Source organism: Haliaeetus albicilla, chromosome 1, assembly GCF_947461875.1.
Source record: "Haliaeetus albicilla chromosome 1, bHalAlb1.1, whole genome shotgun sequence".
Classification (NCBI taxonomy): domain Eukaryota; kingdom Metazoa; phylum Chordata; class Aves; order Accipitriformes; family Accipitridae; genus Haliaeetus; species Haliaeetus albicilla.
The window spans coordinates 83,000,457-83,018,028 of record NC_091483.1 but is presented as its reverse complement, the minus strand read 5'-3'; the positions used below and the strand labels follow the sequence as shown (position 1 = coordinate 83,018,028).

Here is a 17,572-nt window from a genome sequence, read left to right as displayed (position 1 = left end):
TGGGGGGATGTTTTGGGGGGGGGGTGTTGGCAGAGCGGTGGGGCTCAGCTGCCCCATGCTTGGCTGGAAACCCAGCTCTGATCTGCTGCCTACCAGCAAGAAGGGGCAGGAGGTGAAAAACCATCTCTGCTGAGATGGAAAGACATCAGTGCCACCCACAATGGGACACGGACCCACGCGAGTCCTGGGGCTGCTTGTGCTGCAGGCGGGGGTGACACACGCCAAGCTTTGGGAAGAATTTGGGGAAGATTGAGCTCAAAGCTGGTGCCAGCGCAGGAGGAGGGAGGCATTGCAAGACGTAGCGAGGATGGGAATAATCGCACCCGCAATTAGTGGCACGTGGAGCCACTTATGCTGCGATGCCACCACGTAACCCGGGTGGGTGGAAATAACCGGGGGCGGTTGGTGCTGCACCCTCCCGCAGGGCACAGGAGGAGGGGAGATGGAGGAGGAGGGAGGGGGGGGGTTCATGCCAGCCGGGGAGACTTCTGTTCATGCCACAAACATCTGTGAGTTATTTTTGGCAACTTTAAAAAAAAAAAAAGAAATCACAGGGAAATTGATTAGAGGCAAATTGAATGTTTTCTTGCCAATTTTGGGTGAAAAAAAAATTCTGGAAAACAGATAGATATTAAATTCATACAAAAATACCGAGTGAAATTCAAGTTGGTTCCTAAACACAAAGGGAGTTCAAGGTCGAACCCAGAAACGTAGCACCTTTTCTTCCTGAAAATCGTGTTTGTCTTCATGTGTGCACGAAGCAGCTGAGGATGCAGAGGGGGAGCGAAGCCTGAGGGTTTGGGCCAGACTTGGGACATTCGTCAAAGCCCTTTCCTTCCCCACAACACGTGGGCCGTTTTGTCCGCTGGGGTTTTGCCGACCCGAAGAAAATTTCCTGCGAAAGTTCCAGCCGGTTGAACCTGAAATGTGCTGTAAAAACATGGCAGGTTTGATGTATTTTCCCAGCTTCTTGGCAGGTAGTTGCGTGACCAAGGTCGGCACCTGAAAAGCTGGTGGGGCTGGTCTGGGGACAGGGGGACAACCACCAGAGCCACCAGGGCCAGTGTCAGTGGTGTCGAATCATGGAATCGTGGAATCGTTTAGGTTGGAAAAGACTTTTAAGATCACCGAGTCCAACCGTCAACCCGACACCCCCATGCCCACTAAACCGTGTCCTGTGAAGGAGACCACAGGACTCTAGATGGGACAACATGTGCTGGTTTGATTGATACTGGGAGACACGTGGGACTGGTTAGGACACCCTTGCTCTGGGTCATAGCAACTTGCTTCAAGCAAGCCTGGAAATCACCCTAAGTTTAGGGTGAAGAGATTTTTGGAGCAGGAGCACCGCTAATAGCTAGAGGGGGCTTTGCCAGACCCTCACGTCTATCACATCTCTGGGACTGGGCATGGTTTTAGGGGGGCACTGGCTGTGCCCACAACAAAACTGAGCCCCACTCCCTCCTCCAACCAGGGATATCAGATAAGGACAAACGCTGAAGCAAGAGCAGGTGAAGTGATTTTCCCCAATTCCCAGAGAAAAAGTCCTACAACCTCCAGAGCCCCCAGGGCAGAGAAGAGCCCGGGCATCTCCAGAGGCTCGGAGGAGAGACCCGTGGGCAGGATCCGATGGAGACCAAGGATCCTCCTCGTGCTGCGACTGCAGACGCAGCACAAGCAAAATCCTGCAGCTGATGTACAACCGCTGCGAGGGAACGTTTAAAGCCGAAACAATTTACCATCCGTTATCTCCATGCAAACGGTGCTAATGTGCTGATAGGGGTGGATGCATCTCGCCTCGGTTATTAAAATGTTGTCTTTCCATGCCGAGTGTGGAAACGACGGATGTTAGCCAAAGGGAAGCGCTGCAGAATTAGCTCTGACATGAAAAATGTTCAAAGCGTTTCTTTTTCTTTTTTTTTTTTTTCCTAAGGAGAAGTGGAAATGATTTCTGGTGGGAGCAGGGATCCCAGGGAACATGTCAATGGAAATACTGCCAGTCACACTGTCAGAGGCACGGTGTGGCTGCAGACTGGAAAGCAGACCTGATAAAACAGTCAGCGAGCTGCTGGTGGGACAGATGGAGAAACGCAGACACCAGAGTTATCTCCACGCTCTGCTTTTAATTCCCCGTCACAACGATGCTTTTTGATCAGCTGTCACAACCCAGACCTTACCGCTTAAAACTCTGCTTCCAAACTAAATTCGGGGCTCAGCATGAGGTCCAGGAGAGATTAAATCCCATCCTCCCGCGGCATCACTGGTCACCACCGGTGGGGTGAGATGAGAAACAGCCCTGGTCCTGCAGGCTGCGTGCACGTCGAGCTGCACTCTGGGCTTCTCACCAGCGGCAGGGCGATAAAAGCAGGGGAGCGGGTCGTTATCCTCTCCGTTAGAGCCAGAGTGGCCAGAAGCACTTTTGGAAGCGTCTTTTGGCTTAATTCCCTGCAGATGTGGCTTCTGGGAGATGCTCGGGAAGGTCTGAGGTGGGGGGGGACCCAGGAACACAGAGAAGCAGAGGGGGAAGGAAGGGTCTGGTCGTGAATCTCAGTGTTGGATGTTGCTCTTTTATTTGGGGACAGATCTTACTTGCCCTAAGATGTCCCTAGTGCAGAGCTCGTCACTGAGTCACTGGAGTCACCGAGGAGAAAACAGCCCTCCAAGGCCACCATGACCTGACCTCGGTATTGGCCATAGAGCGATGATGGGTGTCCCAGAATCGTGTGACCGAGGGTGTCGGGGCTATCTGCGTTGCAGACACAGTTCAGGGAGGTGTTGCTGTTCCCAGCCACCCCTGCAATGGGGAACACTGGGACCTCAGCCCACCTCTAACTGATGGTGATACCTGGGGCCTGAAGAACCGCCAGCCAGTAAACTCATCAGCAGGTCCCATCGGTCATCTTATTAAAAGATATCCCCCCCACCTACTTTAGCTTATGCCTTTGCAAAAGTCTCCTGAGTGTTCATTTTGTCACTCCAGCCCCTGCTTCGTTGCTACTTAATGAGTTCAGAAACCAAAAACCCCAAGGAGAAACACGAGAACCTCTGCAAATTATTTTTGCCCAAATGGCAGGCTAGGTGTTAGCTATGGAGCTCTGGCTCATTTGCACAGCTCTCTTTTCTCCTCTCTTCCCATTAAGGGTGGAAAAAAAGCAAATGTTGGTGTTTTCACCAGACCAATAGACGATTTTACTACCAACCAGCGATGTGTAACCCATCCAGAAGTTGCCCCACCTGGGTAAGGAGAACCACCTCCCAGCCTCCAGTCCAGGCTTTCTTTAGGGTGGTTGAATTCAATTGAATGCTCTGTAAAAAGACTTCAAATTGCCTCCCCTCTCTCTGTAGATGATTGATACTTAAGCCTCGTCGAAAGAAAAGCTGCGTGGCAAATACCTCTCCGGCTCCTTACCCAACGGCGTTCATTAATGATAGGTGACAGCGAAGAGCGTTGTCAGAAAGCCTCCGTGCTCTCGTCCATTCCTTCCCTGCAAACCTCTTTTCTTTGCTACAGAAGAGGAAAAATCAGAGCAGGGATGAAATATGGCCCCAAACCTCTACGTTTTATCCCGCTGTCCGAAATGAGCTTAAACTAGCTTTCGAACCGCTGCCCCCTGCCCACTTCATTTCAAGTCTGGACACACCACGCTGTGCTTTCAGACTGGCATGCTCGCTCAGCTCGGCAGCAATTTCTGAGAATCGGGCTTTGGCATCCAAGTTTAATGCCATGGGATGAAGTAGCACAAGTGTCTTAGGAGACGGCGATGACTGAAACCTTCATGGCTCATAAATGCCAGGTTCAACTCTGCTTCATCTCAGCAGTGCTTAATTTCAAAGCTGAAGAGCGACATAAAAATAAATGGAGAACAACGGATTGCGTCTTGGCAGGGATCTGTTTTTGGATGCCGGGTGTGCTGCACGCGGGCTTCCAAGGGGTGGGAGAGGAGAGGTCACCTCCGACTTTGCTCTCCTAGCTTTTGCGTGCATCTGAAACACCAGCTGGCACCAACATTTGATAAGGTTGCAAAATTATTCGCAAAACTCTTTGGATGATGCAGTCTCCAGGGGTGTCAGATTTTTCTCCTCTGATTCAAAGGAAGGAGCGGTTTAGTGGAAAAATTAGCAGTAAGAAAGGGAAGAGACTGAGATTTTCTACTTCTTGGGCTTATTTAAACCCTGAACGCAGACGCCCTGAGCTTTGGGGCAGGAATACAGTTGCCGAACCAAATAAAGACCCGCCCTATCACAACAGCAAGGACTATCACAACAGCAAGGACTCACGACCCCAGCGTCAAGGAGGGTGGAGCAAATATATTCCCTCTCCAGCCCTGACCATCCCAGGCGACCCGTACAGAGGACGAGCCCCTTTTTCTCTGCGATAAAGACTTTGACCCCTCTGTAGGATGCTCTTCCCTTCCACCCCCCTTCAGAGACAGCCGTGGAGAAGAGGAGGGAGCGGAGCTTCTCTAAGGCACCTTAGGGAAGACGTAGGCGAGGGCGATGGGTTTGGGGGATCGCAAGGCGGCGTGCGGACACAGCAGCTACCCCCCGTCCTTCGGTGGAGGACCCGACCTCTTTTTCCTCCTCCCAAATTTGGAAGCCGGCACAGGACGGACAGAGCCCGCTCACGGAGTCGCGAACACCTCGAGATCCAGCGCTGTCGTGGTAGAAACTCACCCTCAGCCCAGGCAGGAGTCTTCAAAAACATCTTGAGTTATTTCCTCCCCCCATTTTAAGAAAGAGGGGGGAAAAAGAAGAAGGAAAAGCAGGGGAAAACCAATTTAACCAGATCATCTACTTTTTATTTCAGAGGAAAGATTTGCATTATTTACTTTTATTTATATACATGTACTTCACATTTGTATTTAAAATGCACAGACCTCCCAATAATTTTCTCGTTCCTGCTTTAAATTAGCTGTTATTTTACAATACAAAAAATTATACCAAAAACTGCAGTCCTAAATGTGTGTATGTATAACACCCACAACCCCCGGCAATGAAATAGTTTACAATACTTGCTCATATTTACATACGAATGCAATAAATGCTAAATTATACATATTAACAAACTAAGCTCAAGTCTGAACACAGATAAGAATCGTAAATAATTACAGAACAAAGAAAAAAATCCAGAATACAATTAATTCAAGGATCTTAGTGTAAAGAACATTTATTGTGCACAAATTTCAGAGTAATATAAAACTCTATTTTTATTTTCTTTTTGCTTTTTTTTAAAAAAAAAATAATGGACTGACATATGTTACACTCCTCCACAATTTTTAATTTTTTTTATTCTTCTTTCTTCTGGTGATGTTTGTGGAATCAATGATAAATGTAGAGGAAATATGTAAAGAACTATAGTACCTGGAAGACGCACAAAAATAGTCCACGTGTAGTGTTAGAACGAAATAATAAACTGAACAAAACCTGCCCTGATGCAGAAGCAGAAAACCCCAGCACATCCACATTATTGTAGTATTCCTAGCAATGGAAACTAATTTAATTTAAGCAGCTACCAACAGAAAGAGCGTGAATTTGACTAAAATTGCCAACAACACATCCGAAAATGAGAAACGCACACCTATCCCTCCCTTCCCTTTGCTCCCGCATCCCTGAACGCTCCGGCGCGCATCTGCCAGTGGGACTTTTCCATTTAAAACACGCACGACTCTCCCAACCTGCTTTTGCAGCTTCGCTCCGGCGGCTCCGAAAACCCCAAACCCCCTCCCTCCCTTTCCCCTACGGTATTCCCAAATGAAGATAAAAAGGAAACGGGAAAAGAAGAGACATCGGCAGCTTACTGCGAGTTGGATGGATGAGTTTAGAAGTCGCTCCTGGCACGGAGGGTCCGTTCTTTGCTTTCTCGCAAGCTCAGTGCCGGCAAATCCCTGTTTGCAGGGAAAAGGGTTTTGCAGGTTCAAAGATGGAGCTGATGCTCCGACCCTAACTCGGGGTCTCGTGGAAAAGAAAAAGCGGCTGCTAACATCGGGAGCAGTTAAGGACAGAGAAATCAGCCTCATCTTTGCGGCACTGGACCTTCGGCGGGTCATGGGGAAAGCCTCAATTTTTATTTCAGCCTCTCGAGTGAGGGTATTTCATCAAAAGCTCATTTCAGCTTATTTAGGGCCAAGCAAGCTGAGCTGCCATTTTAAAACCACACTATAAGCCCAGCGACTACGTATTTTGGTAAACGCTTGCTGCAGGGAAAATGATGTTTCTGAGCAATATTTAGTATACAAACTACCCCTAAGAAGCGTGTATCTGCCAACAGGGCCTGTCATGCTTTTATGGTACCATACCATCAAATTTTGGTACATTATACGCTATGACTTTATGCTAATCACAGACATTACCCCATCATGTATAGCTTTATTTTGGCAATTTCGATACAGCACATTTTAAGCCCAGGGAGAGTGGCAATAACTCAAAGTTGTGTCTCATAAATCTTCTTGTATCCAACACCTTGACCCATGCTGTGGCAGGGTCTCCTGTCACTCACGCTACAACAGTCCAGAGAAAATCCTGGGCTAAAAAGAATGGAAAACGGTGCACCAAAAAAAAAATATATGTGATTTGGAGATCCAATGGCACTGTTGCTTTCTAGAATAAAAGGGCTACAACATTTCTGATTTTTAAATTTTTTTTTTTTTTTTCAAAAGGCTACTCTCAAAGAATAGAATTGTTCTGAGGGCTGAGACCTTGAATGCTGAATTTCAGCCAGTTATAAACGCTTGAAAATAGTGATTTTGAATGGAAATCGCTGGCACAATCTTAATGGTAGAGGCTTAAACTGCTGACTTAATCCTCCAAGTAATGACTACTTTAAGTACATTTATTACTTGTCTTCAAGCGTTTTTTTTTCCCCCTTTCAAATGGAAGAGCTGTATTTTACTGCGCTTATACATTTAAGTGAAATGCATTTGAATACATAAAAGTCAAGTTATGCCTCCCTGCTTTATACTGCAAGATATCACGAATATAATTTGATGTTTCTTTAAAGCTCTGGAAAGTTATCTAATACTCATCATATGAAGAAGTTATTAAGACAAAACTCATACATCATTTAAAATGCATCAAAAATACATTCAATATTTTTCTGGTTTATATACACTTTAAATCTTTCAATGTTCTGCACGCTACTGTATAGTTTATGTACAAGTGCAAAATTGGTGTGTTATTTTTCATTTATTTACAGATTCTCCCATGAAATAAGGTTGCTCTTCCCCCGCCCTCACCTCCAAAAGAAATAAACCCACAAATCCTTCACTTTTGATATTGGCCTGGTGATAAACCACCGACAATTCTTCTTCCCCCCATCCATTCCCACCTTCGTCTCTGTTTTACCTTTAAGTTGGGATGAAACTGTTTGCAGCAGAAATATGTATGAGAGTTCTCTTTTTCCCTCATCAATATGGAGATAAGATGCAGAGCAGAGCTACATCCTAAAGGAGCTGTTTCATTTTATTTATATAAATAAGTCTTGTTCCTCTATTTACATTTTTTGGTTCTGCTAAACCTCAAAGTTTGATCATTTTTGCTCGTCTTTCCAAGATCTGACACCTCACTTTGTGGCTACACTTCTGGGCACGCTCCACCATAAGCTTTTGAGACCAGACAACCCAGCTCTCCAGGGGAAAAAAAAAAAAAAACAAACATTTACATCTTTTTGTTAACATAAAACTACATCACTCCTCCAGGCCTATTGTTCTGAAAGCTGTTTCTGTTCAAGAAAACCTAAGCAACAACTTTTAAGCACCTGCTTAAGTGCTGTCCTGAATATGGAGACTTAAGCACAAGAGCTTTCTCAAGTTGGGTTGGCAGTTCTCCTCCCCAAAAAAGCGTTGGAGAAACAAGACGACGACATCTCTGAACATGAGGATGTGCATCACGACCGAAAACAGGTAAAGTAATAACAGGGGAGGGATTTCAGTCCAGTATTATTTCTCTAGTTCAGGTTAGCCTTATACACATAGGAAGTTAGAAAATATTTTCAGGAGATGAATCTGTCTGAGGTAATCTGTGCATCAGTTAAAACTTAAATTGCCTAAACCCCTTCAATTCTAAAGCACAAAGCTCACCCCTTTCTATCCCATAATTTCTTCTCCCCAGAGGGCAGTTAACTTCTAGTTTAGAAACGGATGCATTTTTTTTATATATATATATAAATATATATATAAAAATACACACACACACGTGTATATATATAAAATGCATTTTTTCGACAATATTTTTTCTGCAGTCCCATTGTATTTATTAAATGACACATTAAATCAGAATTATAATCCACCACTGTCTTTAAACCAGCAGGCTGTCCCCCATCACTGCCGTCCAGACACGCACAGCAATTCATGTCTTTATTGCGATGCCACCGCGCTCCAAAGAGCTTCTTTAAAATACATGGTTAAAAAAACAAACCAAAACCAAAAATGAGTGGCTGATATGTGATCGATCACCAAAACATGCACAAAAAAAAAAAAGACGCAGTTACTTGGGTTTCGTTTTGGAAAAAGGGTGCTACCTGGCCAGAAGACTCAAGAGCACTTTCCTTCGCTGCCCTCGATTTGTTAGTTCTCCATTTCATAAATACTAGATGTCCTCATCAGAAACCAGCAACTCGGCGACCTGAATGAAACTGCACTTACTGTGATTAGCCAACAATTACACGCCTCGTTTGGCACCTTCACGTAACATCTTCCTACCGGCTTCAACATCACAACTTTGCGTGGCCCCGGCACTGCGCCACGCTCCAAAATCGAGGGAGACATCGGGCACCGGCATGTGCAGACTGGATGGGTCAAGTCCAACCTTGAACCTCAAAACATAATTCCAACTAGTCAGAGTACCTGAGACGGTTTGATACGTCCCCCAAAAGCCAAGCCTTAACTTTGCTGTTTGCAAGTCCCTTCCTTTTCACCAACGAGCCACGTCCTTCAACGTCTACGAGAGTTCAACCCCAATGGGAAACCTTCTTCAATGTCTACAAGAGTTCAACCCCAATGGGAAATATCAGTAACTGATCGTGTAGAACTCAAACCTGTGGCCAAACGAAGCTGCTCTCCTTGCTTTTTATTTAAAGTTCTTTTTTACTCCATCCTCAAATGATCTGGCACCTGGAGTGTTGCTTTTTGCACCCTGTAAGGAGACAGAGCAAACCTTTCTGCTGAGGAGCGATGGCTCTGAGCCCCAGCACAGCTCAGCTCCCATCCAGAAGAGTGGCAGGAGGGAAGGGGCAGGGAAAGAGGCCAAACGGGCAGAGAAAAAATCAGAAGAAATATAATGTATCTGACCTGGAACACAAACTGCTTCTATTAAAAGAGCTGGTGAAACCAGGAGTTGTCTTATGAGATACTGAAACTCTACTTTCCCTCCAGATATTTCCCATCTGGTTGAGTAGTTTTTTGGTCAGGAAAATGCCATTTTCCCCTGACTGCACGTAATATATTACAAAGAACACAGATTGCCTTGGGTGACCATATATATATATATATCTGTGTGTATATATATATTAAAAAGGAATTTAATTATGTTGAAAAGAAATGTGTGTAGCAGTCTCCTCACTCCCTAGATCTGTTCAAGTCTAGGCACTTGTGTGTGGTGTACTCCAAGCAGGTTAAGACTATGTAAACACTGAGGCCTTCAAAAGCAACATTCAACTTCTCCAGGTATTGCATGTGGTCTGAGCAACATGCAACATCAACCTTTAAACCACCCCGGCTTTTGCGTTCCTGATGTTCTGGACCATGATGACTACAAAAACGCTGTATCTGGAAGAGAGTTCCACTTAAAGAATGAGGGAATAAACATATAGTATTAAATGAAAACAAAGGATGAAGATGCTTTGAAGATTAATAGTAGTGTTTATGTGTTGAGAGCTGACACCTGTAAACACTGCATCTTTTTCTTTTTGTACAGTTTGATAAATACATGAACTACAAAGCACTTTCCATGTATAAACCTGAGTGTCATTCATATTGGACTACTGTTCTATTTACACTGACCATGAATGGTGGTGATCGGATGTTACTGGACCTGCAATAAAATTATTTTACTTTAAACTTCAAGAAAACAAAGGAGCAATCTGAAGCCACGTGTCAGTAAAACTTAAGTGGAGCAGTTGTCAAACAAAGCCAACTATCACGTAGATGAGAGAAAAAGTTGGGTTCAAGGAAGTTGTGTTTTTCTGAGTGCTTCTAGTCTCTTGTGACACAACTTGTAAATCCTTCTCCTCCTCCTCCTAGGTATTACTTTTCCATTTTGTTTAAAACCCTAAACAGTTTCTGATGTCCATGCATCAAATACAGGTTCCTGGCTGTGCAGGGGGCTGCTGTTTCCGATTTCGTATTGCACCCGATTTCTCTTTGTAGGCAATTGGCATCTGTTGCGAAATGTCCACCAGTGCACTGGCCACTGCAAGACCTGAGGCAACAAAAAAAAAAAACAACAGTCACGGAACAAAATAGTCACAGAAACAAATCCTTCCGCCACAGCCGAGAAAAACCCTCCAAGCCATAGAGTGAATATAATTTTTTGAGTTCTTCTTAAAAAAAGCCAACTAGAAAAGCATTTTGGCTTAAGAGATTAAACTCTAGCGGCTATTCTGAAATAAGCTTTTAAATACAGCATGTTTTATTGAAAGCAACTGCAGTAGAAAAAGCTGGAAATAAGAAGTGTGGGTATTAATGGATGTGAAACCCATAATATTGAAGGGAAGTGTCTTTCTCTGCACCAGTAGATGTGCTAGACTAAATCCTCAAAGCACACGTGCATGGATGTTTCACTGCGCTTCCCGGACACCCATCATTTCTGCAACCTCCTCCCGGCAAATCCACAGACTAACCACTATTGGCCATCTGGGATTTAGTTCAACACGGCTCACAACCAAACCACCCCATCTCAAACCCAGCTAATACTTTCTTATTAATCCTCCGCTTCACCATGCTCACGAGGCACTGGAGAAACCCCAGTTAAATCGCAAACCGCCCAGGAGATTATGTCTCGGTGCCCTGACATCAGGTTTAAGTGAGAAGGGGCTGAGAACAAGGAAACGTTAAGCTGGATGGAGAAAACATCTTTCTCCAGAGCTGCTAAGAGGAGAGCATGGATACTTTGAAAGGACTTGACGTCTCTCTACAGACAGAGCTAGGAATGAAGGGGAATAGGCTGGTAGACAAGTTACTTTCGTAAGTAACTACTGCAAACCTGTCTGTACCAGATCCCCCTTTTTTCCCCAGCCATAAACTAAACTGTAATCCATATTATCAAATGTTCATCCATCATCCGACCCAAGAAACTGAATCAAACCTCAGGTCGGAAGCTCGCAGGGCCCAAGCCAGCTAGCTTAAAATAACCCGAGCACATCCTCAGCTGCGGTGCGGATACAGCAGTTAGTACGGGATCAAGTCTGAAACTGTAAGGCGACTCTGTAAGGCTGGGGAAGGAGCACGGAGTTAATACCAAGCCAGTGGAGACAACGATATTCCTCACCTGACTGTCCTGGTGGTGGTATACCCCCAAGTCCTCGAGGCAACCTCACGAATACAGAGAGAACGGCTGCTTTGTTCCCAAAGCAGGGCTCCAGCGCTATCGGCTTTGGTACAGTCTGCAGCAAGGGAAGGAAGAGGAGAAAACAAATGTCATACGGTGTGTTACACCCTCCCTCTTCCCCCAGCGTCATCTTTTTCAGATCGTACAAGCTTCAGGGCACGAACCATGTTTCTGCACTTGGCAAATTTCCAGCATGTAGCTAGCAAAGCTAAAACCAATGTTAGTAACGATCAAAACCCTAGTCATCGCAAAAAAACCACATTTACTTAATAAAAATCTAGCTATTAAGAAGTCGAGCACTGCACAAGGCTTGTATTTCTCCCTAAATTCAGTAACAAAGGAGCAGCTTACGCGAAACAACAGGATTGAGGTTTTTTTCCCTTCAAATCCATCAGCAGCCTATCACAAATATCGGCACGTCTGACCACTGCGATTTGGCTGTTCAACTTCTATTTCCAGAGTTTAACTCCACATAACACCTCTGCAGCACTGTAGCATTAACACAATAAAGAACATTTACCCCCAAACCACACTCGATTTCACTGCTGCTTGCTTTAAACTGTGTTCCCCCAATTATGTCTTTCATTTCAGTTCTTTCCCAAGGGGTCGTGTTCATTTCTGAGTGGTCTTCTAGACCACTTTGGACTATGTTCTTAGGTAGCTGGCTGCTCTGGGAGCCGAAAGTGCTTTAGAAAGCCTACTGGATTGTATTGTCCTTTTTTACACCGAAAAGCAGAGGATTCAGTGGAGCAGAGGACCAGTTTGTGATCCTGGCTCTGGATCTGGTTTCAGTGACCTGTTGTATCCTAAGATGCTTAACATGCTTTACTGAAGCCCGTTTACTTTGAATACGGATATTTCACACTTACATTACAAACATGGAAATGAAATAAAGTTTTCAGATAAAAAGTGAATTGATAATTACGAAGATACAATAGGCAGCCAGCTCTCTCCCGCCCTAGGGGAGCGGCGACTGGATCCCTCGCTGACCCTCGGTGTCTTTGAACGTCACCCTCCCACTGTACTCTTGTCAAGATTTTATTTGAATGGCCAACAGCTAATTTCAATACGTCATTAGAAAGAAAAGATGCAACAGCACAGCCCAGAAACTAAAATAGGTTCTTACCTGAGCCGGGCCCCGATCCCACACAGAATTACACGCAATCAGTGTTACTGTGGGATGGCACAACAGTAAGATGAGGATGCAAGGTTACACCTATGAGTACGGGTACAAGAGAGTGCCTTCTTTTGTTCCACATAAGCAACAAAAGCTGAGAAACACTATTTTACCTGATACGCTGAGTGCTTTCTGATCTCTTGTTTAGTATGGATAAATTCTACCCTGGTATTAATGAAATAATTATTGCTTTTTCCATTAGGCATAAAATTGTACTACTGTACTTAAATGTTCAGCAGAAACTCAATACAACGCGAGACACTGAAAAAACTGGAGTCAAACAGCTATTGAATTATTGCTGCTCAATAAAGAAGAAAAAAAAGAGATGACAGCAAGCAAAATGAAACTTAAAACTGTTTTCATATCTCATATTTACTGTAATGATTGCAACAACAATTTGTTAGTCTGTGCAAGGTAGATAAATACGTATTCTACAGGCTATAACGACGTAAGCTGCTGTCTGCCTGGTTTATGACTGCAGATTTCTTCATCTTCTCCCCACCCCCAACAAAGGGATCAAACTCAAAATAATGCTTTTCCCACAAAGCAACCAAGCATACCGTGGTGCTATATCCCAGAGGCGACTCAATTACCAGAGGTAATGGAGAGAGCACAGAGAAGGCAACTGCAGAAATACAGCCCGCAGACGTCTGGCGTATGAATGGGAGCACGCACCGAACACAAAGTTTATTTTCTTTTGGAGCGAGCCAAGTACCTTACTCCACTGCTAATAAAACAGCCCTGCTGAGTCCCGGAGGCTGGAGCGCGGCGCTTGGGTGTTGCAGCGAGAACTCACGCTCGTCCTCGGCGTGGGGCAGAGTGAGCAGCAAAGATGAAGTAGCGGGAGGAAGAGGAGGATGAGAACAGACTTTTTAGCAGGGCCTGTTGCGGTAGGACAAGGGACAATTGTTTTAAACTAAAAGAGGGTAGACTCAGAGTAGATACAAGGAAGAAATGGTTTACAAAGAGGATAGTGAAACCCTGGCACAGGTTGCCCAGAGAGGTGGTCGATGCCCCATCCCTGGAATAATTCCAGGTCAGGCTGGACGGGGCTCGGAGCAACCTGATCGAGTTGAAGATGTCCCTGCTCATGGCAGGGGGGTTGGACTAGATGACCTTTAAAGGTCCCTTCCAACCCAAACCATCCTCTGATTCTAATCAAAACGCTTCTGCAACTCTGTTCTTTCCCCAACATATAAATCGTTCGGTACAACTCTAACATGCTTTGTAATGTCATGGGGATGCTCAGCAGCACACTCATCATCCTCCCGCCAATATGCAGAAACAGGAGGCTGGAAAATACTTCTCACGGTCACCGAATCCAGCCCTTCACTAATGCAGGTGACTGCACATAAAAGTGCAATGCTCTGCTTTAAAAGCAGTTAGACTTTCAGCCTGTGCCATCACCTCCATGAGACCTCTCCAGAGGCTCCCTGCTCCTGGATCTCACCCCTCTGACACCAGAAACTTTCTTCTAACCTCAATTCTTTCCCACCTGAATTTATTCATCCATCTGACATTCTTCTATGCCTTAACCCTCTCCCTGGGCTTTACCCTACTGTAGAGCTCTGCCTTCGTTTGGCTCATCTGAACGAGCAGCGCTCTGAATTTCTTCTCTGAACACCAACACTCCCTTCCCCAGCTCTCCCAACAGTCCTTCTCTGCACCTCATCTGCTGCTCTGGACCACAGCTGGGTGACCCCCGTGGCATTTTAGGCTCCGTAATGGTATCAAACCCACCCTGATTCTCCTGCACGTCATAAAATGGTACGGAAGAAAAGTTCATTATACAGCTCTCAGTCACAGAGCTGAAGGGACCCTGCGGGTATTTTAGCTCATCCCTCAGCCCCAAGCAGGACCCTTCCTCCTCCTCTGCCCTTTCCAACTAATGAACCCTGAGCGTGCAGCAGAAATTCTCATTACGAGTCCCTTTGGGTACAATCTTTCCCTTTCCATGGGATTTTTATTTTGTTCCTCAAGGTCACACGTCTTCCTCCTCTCTGCTCTCCTGTTCCCACTCCGAACCACGAGGAGCTCCTACGCAGACGTCGCTGGTGCTGAAAGAGCCCAAAACAGGCAGCCGGTGCTGTCCCCCAGCGAGTGACAGCAGACCCCGGCCACGCCGATACCTAAAATTCAGTGTTACTTCACAGGGATGAGTCCAACCCCCATGCTGCAGTGAATTTTTAATCTACCTGATGTACCACGGATAGTTGAGGGCAGGGGACATACCTCTGAGCCTCCTTCCTTCCCTCGTCAACCTGCTCAGAAAAGCTGAGCGTTAGTAAAAAATTATTAATATTTCATCGCATAGGGAACTTTGTTTCTGTTAACCACGCAAAGCAAGGAAGTATACTTTCTATAATGATGCATGCAAAATCTGTCAGGCAGTTGCAAGCTAATTTGGAAGGAATTAAGCACAAGATCATCTCGCTGCACCTAATCTCAATCTTAAATCGAAAAGGGGAAAAAATGGTCTACTGTCCATCAAAACCAGCCATTTTCCTGAGACAAGCTGCAGTTAGTAACAGCAAAAACCAGCATAAAGAATCAAGTCCTGCAAATTTATTTTTGACAGCACCAGTTCAGGCACCTGCTTTTTGAACTGTGACTCATACAGCATCTCATCTCCAAGCGTGTGCTCGCCAGGCCAAGAGACAAAGCGCAGCCTGATGAAATGACTCACACGCCGAGTGACGGGAATGTTGAATTTGATGCAAGCAAGAGGTCAGCTGGGAGTGAAGGGCATACCGTGCCCTCTGCGAGATATAGAGCAACCCAGCGGTGGAGCCGGGGGACCGTATTCTGCAGACACGGAGGAAAATACATGCGTAATTCAACCAGCAACTTAATGGCTATCTTGATTGCGGATCTCACCCACGGCTGACCTCGCCGTGAGCCTGCTCGTGTTTTGACGTGACCTACGTAGGTGCTACCACGGCGCAAAGCAGCTAAGGAGAAGCTGGCTGCCTTCATCAAGTTGAATTTTCGTGGGGAGACCCAAGAAGAGCTCACGTCTCCTTTCCTTCCCGACGTCTGCAGCACATCTGCCTCCTGCGTGGTTTCTGAATGCTCTTGTTGCAGATCCAAGCTGTTTTTCTGCAGGAAGGTTTGGAGTGGACTTGGGAACCAGAGATCAGGTCATTCTAAATGCTTGTGCTTCAGTCTGACAGGTGGCTTTTAGTGGCCCACTTAAAAAAAAAAATCCCATAAAATTTGTAGATCTCCAAACTTCGTAACACCTTTCATCAGATGGTTAAAACGAGCCTCTGCCAGAGACTTTTATTTAGAGTGTTTTGATAAACCCATTGTTGAATTATAGAAGCAATTCCTTTTTATTGAAGGCTTAATGGCACAATAAAGTAGACATTATTCAAATCTATGCAAATAAGGTGCATCCCTCAGACACTTGGCACATGATGACTGCTTTGAGCGGTGCCTGAACAGCAGAGTCCCACACCGGGAGGGGGGCACAGAGGGGAGAGCAGAGCCCAGCTGCTGGAGCAGGCGGACAAAGACCACGGTTAATGGGAGAAGAAGATCTCACCTTTGGTGGTGGGTCAATCCGTACATGCCAAATTGCCATCCAACAGCCCATCAGAAACGAGCCGTGCGCTCGACTCGCGAAACACAGAGCACGCGTGCACCCAGCCAACGCGTACGGATGCAGTAAGAAAGGTGTAGCCAGAAAACTATCTTCCTTCTGGTTGTAACCAGGATGGAGGTCAGCGAAGGGGATGCTCTTCTGCTGCCCGGGATGTATCTGTGCTATGAACAGACAACTGCAGCTGGTCCACCCGTCAGGCACGCTTCCCTAAAGCTACTTCTTGTCATCAAAGAAATATTGTGAGTGAGCTGGAGGGACAATTTCACGCAGCTGATCATACAGTGATAGAATAATTTGGGTTGGAAGGGATCTTTAAGGTCACCTAGTCCAACCCCCCTGCAATGAGCAGGGACATCTTCAACTCGATCAGGCTGCTCCAAGCCCCATCCAGCCGGACCTGGAATGTTCCCAGGGATGGGGCATCGACCACCTCTCGGGGCAACCTGTGCCAGTGCCTCACCACCCTCATCATAAAACATTTCTTCCTTATATCTAGTCTGGATCTATCCTCTTTAGTTTAAAACCATTGTCCCTTGTCCTGTCGCTACAGGCCCTACTAAAAAGTCTGTCCCCATCTTTTTCATAAGCCCCCTTTAAGCATGGAAAGGCTGAAATAAGGTGTCCCTGGTGCCTTCTCTTTTCCAAGCTGAACAAGCCCAACTCTCTCAGCCTGTCCTCACAGCAGAGGTGTTCCAGCCCTCTGATCATCTTCATGTCCCTCCTCTGGACCCGCTCCAACAGGTCCATGTCTTTCCTGTGCTGAGGACCCCAGAGCTGGACGCAGAACTGCAGGTGGGTTCTCACGAAAATGGAGCAGAGGGGCAGAATCCCCTCCCGCGACCTGCTGGCCATAAATACCTGACTCTTTCTCCTGCAAGAGACTCTGATGGCTCCTCCACACCAGCAAAGCTATGATCCATGGACATGGCGGGGAAAAAAACCCAACAGCTAGGAATCAGGATAGCGCAAATCAGCCAACAAACCAGCAAAGACCTCTCAGCCCGGCACACAGATTTAAACACGCTTTCCCAGGCAAGGCACACCATCAGGAAGGTGACCTGCAGCGCTTGGTTTTTAACTGGGAAGCGCTATCATGTGTTTTGGAAACAGTGACTACCCTTTTTTGAATGAAAAAATAAAATTAATGGTATTTTAATAGGCAGTGACACAACCCCATTGTTCCTGGAGGCAGCGAAATCTGTTCTCAGCTGTTTTCCAGAGATGGTTTTACTGGTCAAAACCAGCAC

At 45.8% G+C, this 17,572-nt stretch overlaps 1 protein-coding gene across 1 annotated transcript in view; it reads right to left on the bottom strand.

Annotated features, from left to right (window-relative positions):
• Positions 1–4,777: 4,777 nt before the first annotated feature.
• Positions 4,778–17,572, bottom strand: part of ATRN (attractin) — a 154,339-nt gene continuing 141,544 nt past the window's right edge. Inside the window, exons 28-29 of the mRNA XM_069796985.1 lie at positions 11,482–11,596; positions 4,778–10,413 (exon numbers count right to left, since the gene is read on the bottom strand). Of these exons, the coding sequence (XP_069653086.1) occupies positions 10,289–10,413; positions 11,482–11,596 (240 nt within the window). The 3' untranslated portion in view covers positions 4,778–10,288. The remainder of the gene's footprint in view (positions 10,414–11,481; positions 11,597–17,572) is intronic.